Genomic DNA, 18,782 nt, shown 5'->3' with positions numbered 1-18,782 from the left:
TGTTTGTCAAGCCCTCTGTAAGATAACAACCCAAAGCCAATAGTGAAACCCACAATGAAAGTTCTACCTCACCAGCCCCAAAGAGCAGTGCCCTTCCCGAACAATGCCTTGATGATATGATGAATAATACAAAACAGCACCCACATAGAAACACCACCCCATTCCATTTTACCACACCCACATTCAGCTGCATCAAGCTTCAGAAGGAGGAATTGTATTTGAATGTAGAAGCTTTTCAAGCTACGTCCCACATACTTTCCAGAATGTCAGGAAGCCACGCCAACAACACCGAAACCAATAAATTGCACTGCAAAATTCTAACAATCACTGCATTGTTACTATCATCAATATAATTATTTTTATTTCATTTAGGTGGTACTCTTCATTTCATTTACAACATCACAAAGTAGTAAACAGAATAAAACCTTAAAATGATGTATAAACAGGCACATAGACATCCAAATAAATCAACCCATAATCGCAAACAGCAAGTAAAATACATACTAGACTTCTTTGGTGATCACTCGTAGCCGAGTAAGATTGTCTTCCATAAACACAGTTTTAACAATGAGTCCGTAAGTGACCGTGGAGGCCAGTTCTGGATCCACACGTCCTTCCACAGTGGGGAAATTGGTTTCCAGGCGGGAGTCGTTCACAGTGTGGATTTGCCAAGCGTGCCTTCCTCTTAGCATGTTTCTCCCTTGCGTCCTGAGTTTGAGTGTCTTCAAAGCCCATGACACCTTTGGTAAATTGGAGGGGTCGCAGGCAAGTGTTTCCCAATTGTTAGTGTTTATACTACATTTTTTTTTTTAGATTTGCCTTAAGACAGTCTTTAAACCTCTTTTGTTGACCACCAGCATTACACTTTTCATTTTTAAGTTCAGAATAGAGTAGATGCTTTGGAAGACGATCATCAGGCATCCACACAACAAAGTTGATGTTGAAGAATCATTGCTTCAACACTGGTGATCTTTGCTTCTTCCAGTACACTGGTATTTGTTCGCCTGTCTTCCCAAGCGATGTGTAAAAAAATTTGGGGACACCGTTGATTGAATCTTTCGAGGAGTTGGAGATGGTGTTTATAAGTGATCCATGTTTCACAAGCATACAGGAAGGTTGGTAGTACAATAGCTTTGTAAACAAGAATTTTGGTTTCCCTGTGAATGTCCTACACCAACAGTGTAGGATTAATCCTACATTTCCCATCAGCTGCAGCAAGTGTGGCTGGTGATGATGGGAGTGTAGTTTAACAGCTTCTGCAGGACTAAAGCAAGAGCAGGCAACCTAAGGCCCGTGGGCCAGATGTGGCCCATTCGCCTTCTAAATCCGTTCCGCGGACAGTCCAGGAATAAGCGTGTTTTTACATGAGTAGAATGCGTCCTTTTATTTAAAATGCATCTCTGGGTTGTTTTTTGGGGCATAGGAATTCGTTTATTTCCCCACCCCCACCCCCAAAAAACATAGTCCGGCCCACCACATGGTCTGAGGGACAGTGGACAGCCCACGGCTGAAAAAGGTTGCTGACCCCTGGACTAAGGTTCCCCATACCTGTGATACAGCCTACTCTGCTCTGAATGCATCAAGAGGTCCCAAACGCCCTATTGAATAGGTGTGTCTTAATGGTGAAAGTACTGGCAAACCTCTCAAGACAGGGAGTTCCATAAATAAGGCAGCACCACTCAGATCACTGTTCATTACGTAATTATCCTATGGCAGTAAAAAGTACCACAAGAAGACTCCCCACAGCACATCTTAGTGGCCAATGGGTAAATATGGGGAACAGAGGGACAAAACTCCATCAGATATTTGGGTCCCAATCCCTTTTTTGGCTTTATAAATCAACTTGGATTTCAAAACAAATAGGCACCCAGTGCAGATGAGGATCTATAGAAGGCATGCAGGAGAGATAGGAAAAGGAGGATTGAATGCAGGAGCCTTGGTGAAATTCATGAGGCTCCCTAAGTAAAGCTGGAGCAATGTTGGTTGTTTGTTTGATGCCATTGTCCCCCCACCCCCAATATAAACAGTTATAAGGTATGTAGATATATGTTTGCACATAGCTGAAGAGGAGGGACAATTTGGCTGATTTGAATGTGCTAATTTCATCAGGAAAAGAGTCAGTTTTCATCAGACAAAATTCTAAAAAGCATTCTAATTTAGCATACTTTTTAAAGCTTTGTTTACTAAATACAAATAAAACAGAGTACCCCATGTTAATTCCCCCCCCCCCATTATACGATTGGTATTTGACCTGAAATATTTGAGGGGGCTTTAAAACACACACTAAAATTTAAATAGTGTGTGTGTGTGTGTGTGTGTGTGAAAATATATATATGAATACTTGTATAAAGGCAAAAGCATGCACTTCCCTTACATTGTTTACTAAACTTAAGGGGGGGGGGAGGTACTGAAAACTGCTGACACGCTAATACATGGATGACATGTTGCTATAACCTTTTACATAAGCAGCCATTCATGTTTGCCAGCACTAATAATGGACGTATCTGTTACTTTATGTGTAATTACTCCTTGCATGATGTTTAAGGAAAGAGGCCAATTATCTACTTGCTTGCAGGCTCGCCCCTCCTCCTTTTCCTTCAGCTCGCTGAATGCAGCTACCAGCAACAACAACAGACGAGACAGAAGGCAGAAATACTTGCCGGAGCAGTTGGCGAGCGCAGGTTGGTCAGATAAATAGCTAGGGAAGCAAGAAATTGGAACGGAAAAAGCACAATTAAAACAGTTGTTTTCACTCCGGAGTACCTACATTTATTTTAAGAATAGTAGCTGCGTTGCTTTGAGAGAGAGAAACTCTGATAATTCAACTTTTGCAGATTTGTAACTAGTGATAGGTGTTACGATTGCAGTCCTATAATTATTTCCTTGGAAGTAAGTAACACTGAACTCAGTGGGAGTTGGTTTTGAGTAAACCCGCAGTTTTCCAGTAATAACTGCCTACTTAGATCTCTCATTCATTTCACTGAGGCTTGTATTAGGGAATGACTATTATCCCCGTGGCAGTTTCCTGTAAAGCAGTATGTTCTCAGAGTTTCTGTCAACTGAGCTGGGACAGTCGGGGGGGGGGGGGGAGGCAGAGTATATTTTTAATGACAGTTTGGAAAATTTCTTTGCAGCTTGAAAGTCAGAATACTTACTCCACCTTAAACTAACAGTATTATAGTGACTAGTTCTTTCTCGAACGATGGAGCTAGCTAGGAGGAGATTTTATCTTGTCCCTTATGCTTTTCAACACCTACCTGACATCCTTGGGGGAGGTCATTAGGAGGCTTAGGCTGCAGTGACTCCAGCATGCAAATGATACAGAATTCCATTTACTAGTCCCAGGGAGACTGTTGGAAATCACCACATCGCCCCGAGACACTTTTGAGATGGATAAGGAGAGCAAGCCAAATCTTAATCCGGATAAAAAGGGTGTGCTGTTGGCTAGGAAAGCTGACAGATTGGGTGGTTAAACTGTGGCATTTCTTTCTAAACAATGTTAGCAAATTAAGAAAGATTAAAAAGGCGATTACTGTAGATTAAATTGTGCAGAATATTGCAGTTACTAGTTGTGATAGTTTTCAATAGACTCCAGCTACAGAGGCAGCATGCCAAAGATGCTCATGGGAACCAAGCATTTTGATCTTGTTGTTGTTGTTTAGTCGTGTCCGACACTTCGTGACCTCATGGACCAGAGCACACCAGGCACTCCTGTCTTCCACTGCCTCCCGCAGTTTGGTCAGGCTCATGTTTGTAGCTTTGAGAACGCTGTCTAACCGTCTCGTCCTCTGTCGTCCCCTTCTCCTTGTGTGCTCAATCTTTCCCAACATCAGGGTCTTTTCCAGGGAGTCTTCTCATCTCATGAGGTGGCCAAAGTAGTGGAGCCTCAGCTTCAGGATCTGTCCTTCCAGTGAGCATTTTGATCTTACCATACCTAATAACATGCCAGCTTCTTTGGCTGCCTATGTGTTTCTGGGATCAATTTCAAGTCCTCATTTGGACCTCTAAAGTTTCAAATGGTTTTGACCAAGGTTACATGAAAGACCACCTGTCTCCTTATGAACCTGCCTAGCCCCTGGGAAATGGCATCAGAAGCCCTGCTCTCTAGCCCACCAACCAGGGTTCATCAGACTGATGTGTATGAGAAACTGTCTCTTCATTGGTGCTCCCAAATTTCTAGAATCCTATTCCTATATGGCTTTGTCTGTATCTGTCTTTTTTTTCTTTTAACCCCGTTCATTCAGTGTTTTTGCGATCATTTCACTGGTCATTAGCTATTGTTTTTAATCTGAGTTTTGGACTGTTTTAACATTGTATTTTATTGGGTTCTTTATGTCTCTGTAAGCCACCTCAGGGCGGTTCCCTCCAGCCTACCTGAAATGCAGTGTATAATTTAAAAAATACTGTGATCATGGGGACAATAAATCATGGCATAATTAAGATAATAGTTCTCATATGTTTTTGTGATAACTAAGCATGCTTACATTTCCTTGTGACAGCAGGGTAGTGTTAAGTGCCTTATTTGTTCATTTTATTAATTGTGCCTCATAAAAATCCCAAAGCAATTATTAGGAAAGTATCCTGCATTTTAGAGACTGTCCCTGAAGTCGTCTTCTTCTAGCACATGATATTTCGCTTGAAAGGGAAATACAATGATCATGTGAGACCCTTAATTTTATCTAATAAAGCATAGGAGCAGTTTTAAAAAATGAACTGACTCTATGCCTGGTGTGGAGCAACAGGATTGGTTGTAATCCTGACAACTGATGTCTCAGTGTGTTAAACAATAGGAGGACTAAATTGGCATTGCAGGGGGTTGGACTGGATGACATTTGGGAACCCTTCCAGCTCTATAATTCTATGGCTTCTGGATTACTCAGAACTCTTTGACAGATGTACTGATTAAGGCTTTTGTAGAATGAACATTGTTGCACAGCTTAACAAAAGTTGACAAGCAAAACAGCTGGTTCGGTATGTATGTGCCTTATTTCCTTATAATACTAATGGCCTAAAAGAATTCAGCTGCTTTGTCCTCTCTCTGTAATCTTTTGATTGTGTTAGCATTTTTATTTAGAAACTGCCTTGTGTAGCTTTGCAGAAACCAAACAGACTCCACATCAGCAACTTATGCTTATACTAGCAACACCTGGGGGAGAGAAGCAGGCTGGTGGTATGTGGAATAGAGAGTGGGGCTCATACAGAAATGTTAAAACATATTCCTGATTTCCCACATGGGGAGAGGAGAGGACATATTCTCCCTTTCCCTTGTAAAAGAGATGCCTTGGTCCCTCCAGATGTCCTATTTATTGCCCATTCCTGGTGCTTTGTGCTGCTGCTGGCTCAGTCGTATGCAATCCCACTTCCAGTACTGTTCACACCTGCAAAGGTTTGGGGGCTGTTACACTGCCTGGTTTCCAGTCATTGCATATCCTGAACTTCTGGCTGAAATCCCATAACTTTTTACTACCACAAAATGTTCTAGTTTATTTTTGCCTCGCTTTTGTTTTCCTATAGCCCCTCTGGGCAACAGCCTTGGTGAAACATCACAAAACTAATAAAGCTGATTAAATCCACCACTAATGCTCTCCTATAGTGACAAAAGGAGCATGTTGCAGAATAGACACCAGTCTGGAGGGGGCGCACGGCTGAATGGTCCAGTGGGAAAAGAAACCTTTAAATGGTTCATAAAATGGCACTGGAAAGGGAGGAGAGGCATTGCCACAAGTCGCAAATGATGTGAGAGGCATTATTCCATGAGTGTTTTTGACTCTTCAGCATGGAATGGAGGTGCTGGGTAGAAAGCTGTAGTTGAAACTGCATTAACATACAATGTTATTATAACATCTATCAGCGCTGTTTGAATACTTGAGGAAATGTGATAGCCCAGAAATACTGCCTTAATGAAACTTGCATGGATTTTCTGTAAGAAATGGGTAACAACAAGAATTGTTCAAGTACAGGGACAAAAGGAAAGATATTTAAAATGTTGGCTAGCCGTTTGGGGAAGGAAACAGCTAATGATGCTAGGGACAATACTACCTGCATATAGAGATAATTACCAGCCAAAATTAGACAGACCCCTGGTATCATGATGCCTGGGTACCAAAAATAGATGCCTATTTTTGCTTTAGGAAGCCTTTCCCTGAGGTGTCTCCAGAAATGGGTTTATTATTTAGAATTTAATGATGGAATTATTGTTTTTAGAGCATGTGTTTGGTCTCCTTCTGTTTCTACCTTGTCCACCACTTTGAAGGCTTTATGTCATGAAATGGTCTATAAATTTGTTAAATGACAAATGTATCAGACAGAGGAATAAGCAAAGACGTATTTGCACTTATTTCCATTCTGTTACCGTCTGCTAGCATGGGATAGAGTTTTTTCTTATCCCTCTTATAAACGGAAAGGAGTCAGCTAAGTAGCTCCTGACTTGAATGAGGCCCAAACAGGAATTTATCCTTGACTCTTAGAGAAATTAATGAAGGGATCAGGTAGAAAACGTAAACTCCCAGGTTTATTTTATTTTTTGCTAAGTATGCACATTCTTAAAGCAAACAGCTTAGCTTATCTTCTTTCAGAGATAACATATCTATATTTACAGAGAGCACATCAATGCAATCTGCATTGATAAAGGCAGTATAATAGGCAAAGGGACTTATGGAAAATGAGGTAAAAGGTCTTTTTTAATCAAGAAAAAAAGCCTTACTTCAGCAGGAAGATTAGGCCTATTCTATGTAATTGAGTATGTTTTAGCAGATGTGTCCATACCAGAGCAGTTTCTCCTTTCCCTTTTTAAAGTTTTCTTTCTAGTGAAAAGCCTTTTGGCTCAGAAGATATGAGTCAGCAAACAGAGCACAAAGTTCAGAAGAAAACAAGTCAATTATCACTTTATGGGCCTTCGGGGTTCTCTCGGACAGTTTTTGGTCCAGCACAGAAACCAGGCAGGTTGCACTTTTCCCTGACCTTGTATTTCTGTCAGGATTGCCAACACCTGGCTGTCACCTGATCTAGGGGCATGTCAGATGAGGTCCTTTGAAAATCCGTGTTCTGAATTCTGAAAGTGTACTAAAGATCAGACCAGACATCTATGCCTTCTAGGCCAACCACTTATTCTCCAGGGTGATCTTATAATGATATAAATTTTAATGGGTCTACTCCGAGGAAAACTTAGTTGAACAACATCCAGATGGTTTGTGTTATGAAATAATATATTCTGGAAATAATATATTCTCTTTGGTCCTTTGAAAATGCACCTGATTTTGCTCTCTGCTTTGTCCTTGAAATTCCGTTGACACAGAGGGGAATGCAAAAGGTTCAGGATTCAGAGAGAATATAAAGCACATTCACAAAATAAACTACCCCCATATCTTCAAAATGACATCACTGGCATCCACCATTCATGCTCAAATGTTCATGTTGTCTAACCCACGTTCTTAAGTACAGGTGTACCTTGGACCTTGGATTCCTGCAGCCAATCAGAAGCCGCAATTTAGTTTTTGAACGTTTTGGAAGTCAAATGGACTTCCGGAACGGATTCCGTTCGACTTCCAAGGTACGGCTGTATATAGGAAGAGTCATAGGAGAACCTTGGGTGTGCATATGTTTATGAATCAATAATGGGCATCTGAGACAATAGCAGAAGTGGGGAAATATGCATATGAATTTGTTCTTTGTGGAAACTGCTATAGTTTTGCCTAGAAGGCTGTTGTGTAATGCTAAGGGATGGTCGAGAGCCAGTGTGGAGTTGTGGTTAAGAGCAGTAGATTCGTAATCTGGGGAACCGGGTTCGCGTCTCTGCTCCTCCAGATGCAGCTGCTGGGTGACCTTGGGCTAGTCACACTTCTCTGAAGTCTCTCAGCCCCATTCACCTCACAGAGTTTTTGTTGTGGGGGAGGAAGGGAAAGGAGAATGTTAGCCGCTTTGAGTCTCCTTCAGGTAGTAATAAAGTGGGATATCAAATCCAAACTCTTCTTCTTCTTCTTGTATGTTGAGAGATGTCCAATGTTTTTTCTCTCCCCAATGGCACTGACACAGAATAGGTGTGAATAATGTTAGAAACTCAGATATATAAGCTAATCACCAAATGGCAACTTACACCTAGGTTATAGTCGCCACAACAGAATATCTAGGCACCTGTTTAGCAGTAGTGGTGGTGGTGGTGATGATGATCATCATCATCTATACCACTTTGTTTATTTATTGATCTAAAAAAAATCTCAATGTGGTTTAAACACAATAAAACATCAATGCAGAATAAAAACTAATTCAAGCTTCAAGGGGAATAGTTCAGATCCTTCTCTAAGGGACATTTTCCTTTCCCCATATTTATTGATTTACCTACTTAATTTATATAGCTGCCCTATAATAAAATAATAATAATTTTTATTTGTATCTGAGGCCAGGCTCAGAGCGGCTAACATCATAAAAACAACACAATATGCATAAAAACAGACATCAATTAATTAAAATACATCTTAAAATTAATTCAGACAAGTTAAAATCTGGGCAGGTGGCAATTGTCAGGTTGGAGTTGAGAGTGGTTAATACTTTGCCAGGACCAACTGTTTTCACTGATCATACAAGGACCTGTGAGCTGGTTAGGGGCCTCCTTCGGGCTTGTTTTATACAAAGAAAAGCACGCCAAACTGCATCCTGCCCAAAGGCCTGGTGGAACAGTAGACGTACTCTGGGAAGCCCATATGGTGTAGTTGTCAGGGGCTCAGGAGCAGAGGCACAGGGGAGAGAGGAAATGGAGAGCGAAGGGGAAGAATCGGAGGGCAGCGTAGGGGAGTATGAAAGTAGCCCGAAAGATTCCATGAGCTTCTCCAGCGATTCAGAAGATTCCCAGAGGGGGGCGCCGATGACCAGGGCAAGGGGGGTCCCAGGGGGGACACACCAGAAGCAAGGGGCCAGCGGGGACTCCCAAAGCAGCAGCGGGAGATCAGGACCAGCTCCTCCACCAGAGCGTAGTGGGGAGGGGAAGAGTCCCATGTATCAGGGCCAGCTTCTCCTCCAGCAGGGAGAGAAGATGAATCAGGGCTGGCCACGCCTCCATCACAGAGTGAGGGAACGGAGGGGAAGTCAGGTCCAGCTAGCCTCTCCGAAGGGGGAAGCAGTGACAGGAGCAGTGTAACGGTCAGGAGGAAGGTTGCCGGCTGGGCGCGTGCGCCAAGTTCGAATGTACAGGCGGGCGGCACAGCAGGAAACCCGGATTGGGAACCAGGTCCTAAAGCCCGCCGGAGGGAGGGGGAAGACTCAGGGGACTCAGCGTCAGAAGAGTCTAGAAAGGGCGAGACCCCAGCGGACAGGCGAGCCCAGAGGAGGAAAGAGCAAATGAAGAGGTGGAGCAAGGCTAGAGTCTTAAACTAGTGTCTGGGGGGAGGAGATTCAGACAGAGCTTCAGCAGTCTAGAGTTTGAGACGTAGAGCTGCGCGCTGCGGCTTTGAAATCGAAACTGAACTTCAATAAAGACTTTTGTATATAACAACGAACTGGCGTTGGTCCTTTGTGAGCTGGGACCTCGGGCAGCTCTGACAGTAGTGATTAGAATGTTGGACTAGGACTTGGGCGGGGAATGAGGTTTCAAATCCCCACTCTGTCATAAAGTTCACCGGGTGACCTTGGCCAGCCACAGCCTCTTAACCTACCTCACAGGGGTTGTTGTAGGTATTAACTGAGGAGGGGGGCGAACCATGTACACCTTAGAGAAAAAAGTGGGCTATATATGCAATAAATAAATGCTTCTGCTTACCTGCTGACTGGAGGGGCCAGCCAGATAGAGATGTCAGTCACCAACCTGGTATCCAGAGATCTCCATGTGGTCACAATTCGACACTTGCCAGTCGCAAAACACGGCTGGCTAATTTCTAACACTGGTTGCTGGGGATCGTGAGCAGCAGAGGGCTATAGTACTCGTATCCTGCTTACTGGCTTCCCACAGGCACCTGGTAGGTAAAACTGGCGTGAATGCCAGTAACAGAGCAGGAATGGCTTTCCTTCAAAACTCTTGTGGAGCGTTGTGTAAGAATTTGCTTTAAGCAATTAGGCAACTCCCATAATCTGACAATGGATTTTGAAAGAGAATTTTCTCAAGGCATGTTCTGTCCCTGAGGACGAGAATGGGTTTGTGTACTCATTGAAGATTGGCATCGTTTCAATAATTACAGAGGCGTAGTGTGTGAGAGGCATTGGGGCCATGGCCCCGAGCCAACATTTTTGAAGGGGTGCAATCAGGTGCCCCCATGACAGGCAATGAACCCTGGCAGTGCGCACCCCAACCCCAGCTGCCCAGTCTACGGGGGGGGGGGGGTGAGACCGCCCCAGGTGTCATCAATCCACGAGGCCGCTAGATGAGTACAATGGTACCTCTGGTTATGAACTTAATTTGTTCTGGAGGTCCATTCTTAACCTGAAACTGTTCTTAACCTGAAGCACCACTTTAGCTAATGGGGCCTCTTGCTGCTGCCACGCCGCCGGAGCACGATTTCTGGTCTCATCCTGAAGCAAAGTTCTTAACCCGAGGTACTATTTCTGGGTTAGCGGAGTCTATAACCCACAGTGTTTGTAACCCGAGGTACCACTGTATAGGCTTTTCCCATGGCCTTGACTGGCACAATCAGATTATAAGTCATGAACCCTCATCTTCAATCCCAGTTTCAGTTTAATTTTGTGTATTGATTTGCATTTCAGATGATGAAGGAAGGTGTTACATGCTGGGAACCTAGCTCTCGAGGACATCAGAGACAGGTAAAAGGTACCACTTGTTGAATGGTTTCTTTAAATGTAAAGGTTCATCATTGTTCCACTCGGATGTGTATGTTCTGACGTGGGGTTTGTGATTTCAGCTCTCTTGACATAATATGCTGGAGACAGTTCTCTAGTAACACTTCTTTATTAAAGCAACAAGGCTGAGACTTGAGGAGGGAAGAGCTACATTTATAGGGACAGGGAACTAGCTGGAAAGGATACATTTTGGAGGGAACAATATCAGGCAATCACAGTCCTGCCTTTTGGAGGCAACCAATAAGACAGAGGATCCAAATACAGCAGCTTAAATGAACCAATAGTAGCTGTACCCTCTGGAACCAAAAGGCAGTCACTTTATCCTAATGCAAATACAGACAATAATAATACAGATATAAAATCCTTTGACTCAATACACAACACCCCTCCCCCCCCCTAGTGAGCACAGCAGACGTAATCTCTCAGGTACTGTGGGGTCCTACAACTTCTACTTGATCTCCTGACAACAGGTGTTGCTGGTTCTGGATTGGGTGTCACCTGTGGTAGGGGGGCTGCTATAGGGGTTTCGTCAGGAACAGATGGAGTCCCAGACATCTCAGGGTCCCCTACCTGTACCTCGTCATCAACTGATCTATATGTCTCTTCCAAACGTGTCCATTTTCCAAGGTCACATAATAGGACACAGGTCCACTAGCCTGGGTGACCACACCAGCCACCCACCCCGAACCTCGTGAATAGTTCCTCACCCAGACCAGATCTTCAGGGGCGAAATACCTTGTTGTGTCAGTCTCAGCCTGGGGGTTTGCTCTTGAATTACGCTTTGGCATTTTATCCGGGTGGACATAATCCAACACCGTTACCAATCTTCTACCCAAGAGCAGCTCAGCTGGCGACTTGCCCGTCGCAGTACACGGCGTCGCATGCTGCAAAAATAACATTCGCGCGATGCGAGCTGACCAGTTACCCTCCATTAAGCGCGCAATGGATTCTTTGGCTGTTCTTACCATGCGCTCCGCCTGCCCATTGGAGGATGGGTGAAAGGGCACGGATGTGACCCCTCTTATGAAGTTATCAGCCAAGAATGCCCTGAATTCTTGGGATAGATACAAAAGCTGCCCCATTATCTGATACAATGGTCTCAGGTAACCCGTGGGTTGCAAACAGCTGCCTCAACACCTTGATTACGGCAGCTGATGCCATGCTAGGGACCATCGCCACTTCTAACCATTTGGAATATGCATCGACGATAACCAAAAAGACCTTCCCCTGGAATGGCCCAGCAAAATCTAAGTGCAGCCGGCTCCAGGGAGATCTGGACTGCTCCCACCAGTGAACTGGTGCTCTGGCCACTTCTGGCCGCACCTCTTGGCATGCCTTGCATGTTCGTACCCATTGTTCTATGTTCTGGTCCATTCCAGGCCACCACACATAACATCGGGCTAGCGACTTCATCCTGACCATTCCCGAGTGTCCCATGTGAAGCGTCTCAAGAACCCTGTTTCTCAGTGGTCCTGGGATGATCACCCTACCTCCCCACAGGAGACAACCCTTATGCATGGATAACTCATGCTGCCTTGTCGCATAAGGCCTGAATTTGTCTTCATGCGGACCACCTGGCCACCCCCTCCCCACCCAAGTGAGCACACGGGAGAGAACAGCATCTTTCCTCGTTTTCTCAGCAATATCAGTAGCCGTTACAGGAGCCCCCGGAAGTGTTTCCAGCATCATTATGTGCTCCGCTGGAGCAGGATCCTCATTGCTCCCGCCAGGAAGGGGCAATCGACTCAGAGCATCAGCGTGGCACAACCGCTTCCCTGGCACATGGGTCAAGGTGTACTGGCACCCGTTCAGGAATATAGACCAACGCAACATTCTGGGGGAGATAATTTGTGGCGTTTGTTTGTTCGGGTTGAACAACCCCAACAGTGGTTTGTGGTCCGTTTCAATGGAGAAATGACGACCATACACATAATCATGGAACTTTTTGATTCCTGCCACAATTGCAAGCGCCTCTTTGTCAATTTGAGCATAGTTGCGCTCCGTGGGCGACAACATACGGGAATAGAAAGAGATGGGCTTTTCCGACCCATCCGGTTCCCTATGACTCAGCACCGCCCCCAGGCCGTATTGAGAGGCACCACATGGCAGGACCAGCGGCTTCGATTCATCATAATGAGCAAGGACGCTCTTGCTACTCAGCATTCCTCGCAAAGAGTCAAAAGCCTTCTGCTGCTCCTGTCCCCATCGCCACACATTCTTTTTCTGCAACAGTCTATGTAATGGTTCAGCTACCGAAGCTTTCTGGGGTAAGAACGAATGATAAAAGTTAATAAGTCCCAAGAATGACTGCAACTCCGTCTTGTTCTGTGGTCGTGGTGCCTCGATGATGGCCTTAACCTTAGCATCTGTGGGGTGGATGCCTGATGCATCAATTTTAAACCCCAAGAATTCCACAGTTGGCACCCCAAAACTGCATTTTTCCTTTTTTAGTTGCAACCCCACCTCCTTGAACTTGAGCAACACTGCACGGACACGCGCAACCAGTTCCTGTGGGTCTTTTCCAGCAATCAAAACGTCATCAAAAAATGGCAAGACCCCCGGCAGACCTCTTAACAGGCGTTCCATGAGCCCTTGAAAAATCCCTGGGGCCACACAAACTCCAAATTGTAATCTGTTAACTCTGAATGCCCCTTTATGTGTGACAATAGTCTGTGCTTACGCTGATTGTGGGGTTACTGGCAGCTGTTGGTAAGCTTGTGCCAGGTCAAGTTTGGCGAACACCTTGCCCCCAGCCAGTTTAGCCAACAGATGTGATACGACTGGAATGGGGTATGAGTTTCCCCTGAGTGCCTTATTGATAGTACATTTGTAATCAGCACAGATCCTGACTTCCCCATTTGCTTTAAGGGGCGTGACGATTGGAGTCTCCCACTTAGCGGAGTCCACGGGTGAGAGAACTCCCTGCTTGACCAATTTATCCAGCTCTGCTTCAATCTTGGGTTGCAGTGCAAATGGCACTAGCCTTGGTTTGAGTCGGATTGGGGCCACCCCAGGGTCCAATTCGAAGTCAACTGGGGGCCCTTTATAACAACCCAGTTTTCCATTAAAAAGACCAGCAAATTATTTGCATAATGCCTCGCTCATCTCAGGGCAGGTTTGGATTGAATTAAGCCCTGATATACTCAGTCCCAGGGCGGGAAACCAGTCAGTGCCCAGGAGACTGGGGCGACTGCCCTTCGCAATCACCAGTTTGAGTACCGCCTGTTTGTCCCGGAACTGTACTCTCACGGCACACATTCCCATGACATGGATGCGGCCCGCTGAGTATGACTGCAAAGTTGCCGGGAAGGGCTCCAGAGGGGGCAACTTACCCCTGGGGAAGAATGTCCTCGCGGTCTGGTCCGACACGATAGTGAATCCAGATCCGGAGTCCACCTCCATGTCGCACAGCTGACCCTCAATCTTCACCTTGACGTGTGCCTTGCCTTGCGCTGGAAACTGCACGACCCTCCCGTTGATCTCCGTTACGTAGTGGCAGTCCTTTAGAACATGGTTCGCTGTGGCCGATCTGCGATGCTCCAGTCTAGGTGCTCCTGTCGCTCCCAACGCCGCTGATCTACAGACCCTGGCGATGTGACCTGTCTTTCCGCACGTCCGGCACATAGCATCCCGGAAACGACAACTCTTCCACTCATGGTTTCCGCCACAACCAGGGCACCTGCCTCGGTGATCTTTGTGCACTGTGCAGGCCTGACGCACTGACTCGACCCCACGGACTGGGCTCTGGCTCGGAGTAGCCTCTAGCTCGTCCATGGCATGCGCAACTTCTGTCTGTGGCTTAGGGACCCTGCGACTGGCATCAAGCTCCTCTCTTTCATAATTCTCCGTGGCGGTGGCCTCCTTCAAGGCTGAAGCAAGGGTAACCTCTTCTTTAGCCACGATGCGTCTTCTGGCTTTCTTGCTGCTCAGACCACCGACAAACCGATCCAGGAGAGTCTCTTCCAGATCTTGGAAGTCGCAGTGCTGAGCGAGCTTCCGCAGTTCAGCTAGAAATGACTCCCCAGCACGCTGCTGCCTCTTATGAAACTCCATCCGCAGGGCCATCTTGGTCTCAGTAGGCGCTAAATGGCTTGTTAGGCAGGCAAGAATATCTTTGAGAGATGTCTCACTTAGCTTCGCTGGGGCAAGCAATGCCTTGGCCAGCTTGAAGGTCTCAGGCCCACAGTAGCTCAGGAATGTGGCCCTTCTTTTGCTGGCATCGGTGATCCCTTGAGCCACTGCGAAGAACTCGAAGCGTTCGACGTAGTCTTCCCACGTGTGGGGCTCTGATGGCTGGAAGGGCTCCAATACCCTTGGACTCTCCATTGTCCTGTGGGCAGGGTCGTCTTCTCAGCTGGCCAGTGAGTCTTGTTCTTGGCTACAATCTGGACTCTGAGGCAGGGCTGCGTTTAACCGCTCCTCAGCATTCCGGATCCCATCCTCGTCGCCAGTTGTTGTGACGTGGGGTTTGTGATTTCAGCTCTCTTGACATAATATGCTGGAGACAGTTCTCTAGTAACACTTCTTTATTAAAGTAACAAGACTGAGACTTGAGGAGGGAAGAGCTACATTTATAGGGACAGGGAACTAGCTGGAAAGGATACATTTTGGAGGGAACAATATCAGGCAATCACAGTCCTGCCTTTTGGAGGCAACCAATAAGACAGAGGATCCAAATACAGCAGCTTAAATGAACCAATAGTAGCTGTACCCTCTGGAACCAAAAGGCAGTCACTTTACCCTAATGCAAATACAGACAATAATAATACAGATATAAAATCCTTTGACTCAATACACAACAGTGTATGTCTTCAAGGGGCCAGAGCAAGGGCCAGAGCAAAATAACAAGACCCAGCTTTACAGCTGTGAACCATAGAAGGTGCTGCTGAGTTGTATTGATGGGGTTGTGTCAGCAATTGGGTGTAGCAGCACCTAGCTCTCCCATTACCCTGGGGGATGGGTTGATGGTTGGGTCTGGTTTGTTGATGTATTTAGTGTAAGTGGAGTTTTTGTTTTTCTTATTAAAACCTTGTTTAAGTTATTTTTGAGTCCCTTTTTAATGCATGGTCTCCCCAGCAAGCTCTCTGCAGCGCTTCTAAACTGCAAATAGCCAACACCACTCCCACAGCTTTCAGTGGTACAGTTTTAAAATTGATAGGGAAAGGTGCCGAATTCCAAAAGCAGAGAATTCAATCCATAGCTACAAAGGAATTTTGGAATGCGCTCAGAGTGCGCTCCTGATGCTTCCTTTTGAATTTGCTGCATTATTATTTTTCTATACCACTTATATCCCAAAATATAACTGGTGTACAACTACAAAATCAATACAGAATTAAAATACACAGTAACAGTTCCTTTGGGGCGTGCAGGCCTGGATTTGGGCAGGGAGAGCAAGATAGCTTTCCATTATTTTCATTTATTTCATAAAATGTATCTAATGCTTGATTGTATATATATTTAAAAACCTCAAAGAGATTTACAAACAGAATAAAACAATAACATGCACTAAATGGAGGTGCCAGAGAATCCCCACATACAACACATTACAGTAATCCAGTCTTGAACTATCCAATGCATAAACTACTGTGGCCAAGTTTCCCAGTTCAGGAATGGTCATGGCTGTTGTACCATTTTCAGCTGGTAAAAGGCACTTCTAGCCACTGAGGCTACCTCCAATGATCCAACTACCTTCTGGAGTTGGATCCAGAAGCTCCCTCCCCCCCCCCCCCAAACTGTGAATCTGCTCTTTCAGGGGCATTGCAACCCCATCCAGGGTAGGTAGGCAGTTGACCAATTTCTTGGACGTGGAAACGATTACCCACAGTGACTCTGTCCAGGATTCAAACACAGCTTGTTTTTCTCAGAAACTGTACATTCTGTTCCGATTAAGATGCTGTGGAGAGATAGAGCAGCTTGTCATTTGCATTCTGAGGGCACCTCCCTGCAAGATTCCTAATAACCATTCCCAGTGTCTTCTTATAGATATTGAATAGCAGTGGAGATTAGTTCAAGCCCTGTAGTTACCCATTTAATTATGGTGTGTGTGTGGGGGGGGGGTGTGTGATTGACGAAATGGAAGCTAAATGAAACTAGGGTGTCACTTTCACTGGTCAATAGAATTGGTGTTAAAGTCCACTGCTTATTCCAGCAGATCAATGCTAATAATTTTTCACCAACATTTCAGAACAATCCTGTGACACACCACCCCAATCTCTACAGCAGTGTGAGATTCCAGGGGTCCAGGCACTTACCCCAGGGCCTGAGATTCCTTAGGAACTATGGCACCATGGGGATTGTGGTGTCTTTATAATATATGGTATATTTGCACATATATACATACCTGAGCCTACATTGGGAGGTAAAAAACATTACCCTCCAAGCGGGTTCCGTTTCTTCCATGGCTGCTGCTTGGATTCAAACTGTCATCCCACATTGCTCTGATTCCCCTTTCTACAGCTTGGAAACTCCCTGCAAAACACAACCGTTTTTCCTTTAGCTTACCGTATTTTTTGCTCCATAAGACACACTTTTTTCCTCCTAAAAAGTAAGGGGAAATGTCTGTGCGTCTTATGGACCGAGTGTGTGGTCCCTGGAGCTGAATTGCCCGGGGCGAAAAGCAGATCGTGCCTTTTTTTTTTTTTAGGAAGAGGGAAGGGGGTGTTAAAACGAAGCCGCTGAGCAGCTGATCGGCAGGGAGATAAGGGACTCTAGCGAGAAAGGAGGCTGCCTGGGAGTGGGGAGGTAAAGACAGCAAACTTGCAAGGAGAGGAGACAGGAATACAGTGGTACCTCTGGTTACGTATTTAATTCATTCCGGAGGTCTGTTCTTAACCTGAAACTGTTCTTAACCTGAAGTACCACTTTAGCTAATGGGGCCTCCTGCTGCTGCCGTGCCACCAGAGCATGATTTCTGTTCTCATCCTGTAGCAAAGTTCTTAACCTGAGGTACTATTTCTGGGTTAGCGGAGTCTGTAACCTGAAGCGTATGTAACCTGAAGCGTATGTAACCTGAGGTACCACTGTACTAAAACAAGCAATGAGGAAAGAAATTAGAAGAAAAGGAGGAGGATAAAACTGTTCCAGCTAAGGAAAAGATGCTAGGGCAAACAAGAGGGAAGGGGGTGTTGAAACGAAGTCACTGAGCAGCTGATCAGCAAGCGATCAGGAGATAAGGGACGCTAGTGATAAAGGAGGCTGCCTGGAAGCGGGGAGGTAAAAGCACATGGATCCTCAGGATTTTTGCATTGGGTCACCCCGAATTAACCATCAAATCACATAGCATGTCCATGGCTACAGCCTGCACCCAAAAAAACATGCATCCACTGTTTCGTGGGGTCGCAATGGCGCAAAAACGTGGTTACAAAGCACGGATCCACATGGATTCTCATGATTTTTGCATTGGGCTACCCCAAACTCACCGTCAAATCACATATGTCTGTGGCCACAGCATGAACCACAAAAATCATACATTCACTGTTTCGTTCAGAATATATTTTTTCTTGTTTTGCTCCTCTAAAAACTAGGTGCGTCTTATGGTCAGGTGCGTCTTATGGAGTGAAAAATACAGTACATTGTTGCCCACAGCAATCGTGAACCTACCCCCTCCACACTCTGGCACTGTCTTTCTGGCTAACCCAGGGCTCAGGGCGGGGCTCTAGCCATTGCCTTGCACTTTATGGGCCTGGATTAATGATTCATCTTCCAGGTTATCACCAGGCTTTGCTAACCTAATAATCAACATAAGCTGCATCCAAACCACAGACTGACTCTCCAACCCTTCATTAATTCTAATTAGGGTGCCTCACACCCTACAAACTCACAACAGTACTCTGCCTACTGATATAACACTCGTCGTTCATGGAAGGAAGTTGAGAGCAAACACCTACAGAGCTTCCAGTCTGTCTTTCCCCAAGGCAAGGAGCAGTAGCTTTTTGGAGAGTGGATGAGCGGGGTGTAAGTTCTGTCAACCTTTCCAAGGTTTTATATAACTCCTTTAAAGTACA

General features: G+C 45.4%; 1 protein-coding gene across 2 annotated transcripts in view; it reads left to right on the top strand.

The window, feature by feature from the left end:
- The first annotated feature begins 2,594 nt into the window (after positions 1-2,594).
- Positions 2,595-18,782, top strand: part of FAXDC2 (fatty acid hydroxylase domain containing 2) — a 28,693-nt gene continuing 12,505 nt past the window's right edge. The window contains exons 1-2 of one of the 2 annotated variants that reach the window (XM_083728747.1): positions 2,595-2,681; positions 10,687-10,743. In XM_083728747.1, the coding sequence (XP_083584873.1) occupies positions 2,610-2,681; positions 10,687-10,743 (129 nt within the window). In that variant the 5' untranslated portion in view covers positions 2,595-2,609. Of the gene's footprint in view, positions 2,682-10,686; positions 10,744-18,516; positions 18,733-18,782 lie in introns of those variants that run through there. The other variant, XM_083728748.1, reaches the window with a different exon arrangement.

This window comes from Podarcis gaigeae (assembly GCF_964106915.1).
Source record: "Podarcis gaigeae genome assembly, chromosome: 2".
Taxonomy (NCBI): domain Eukaryota; kingdom Metazoa; phylum Chordata; class Lepidosauria; order Squamata; family Lacertidae; genus Podarcis; species Podarcis gaigeae.
This window is presented reverse-complemented; position numbering and strand designations above follow the sequence as displayed.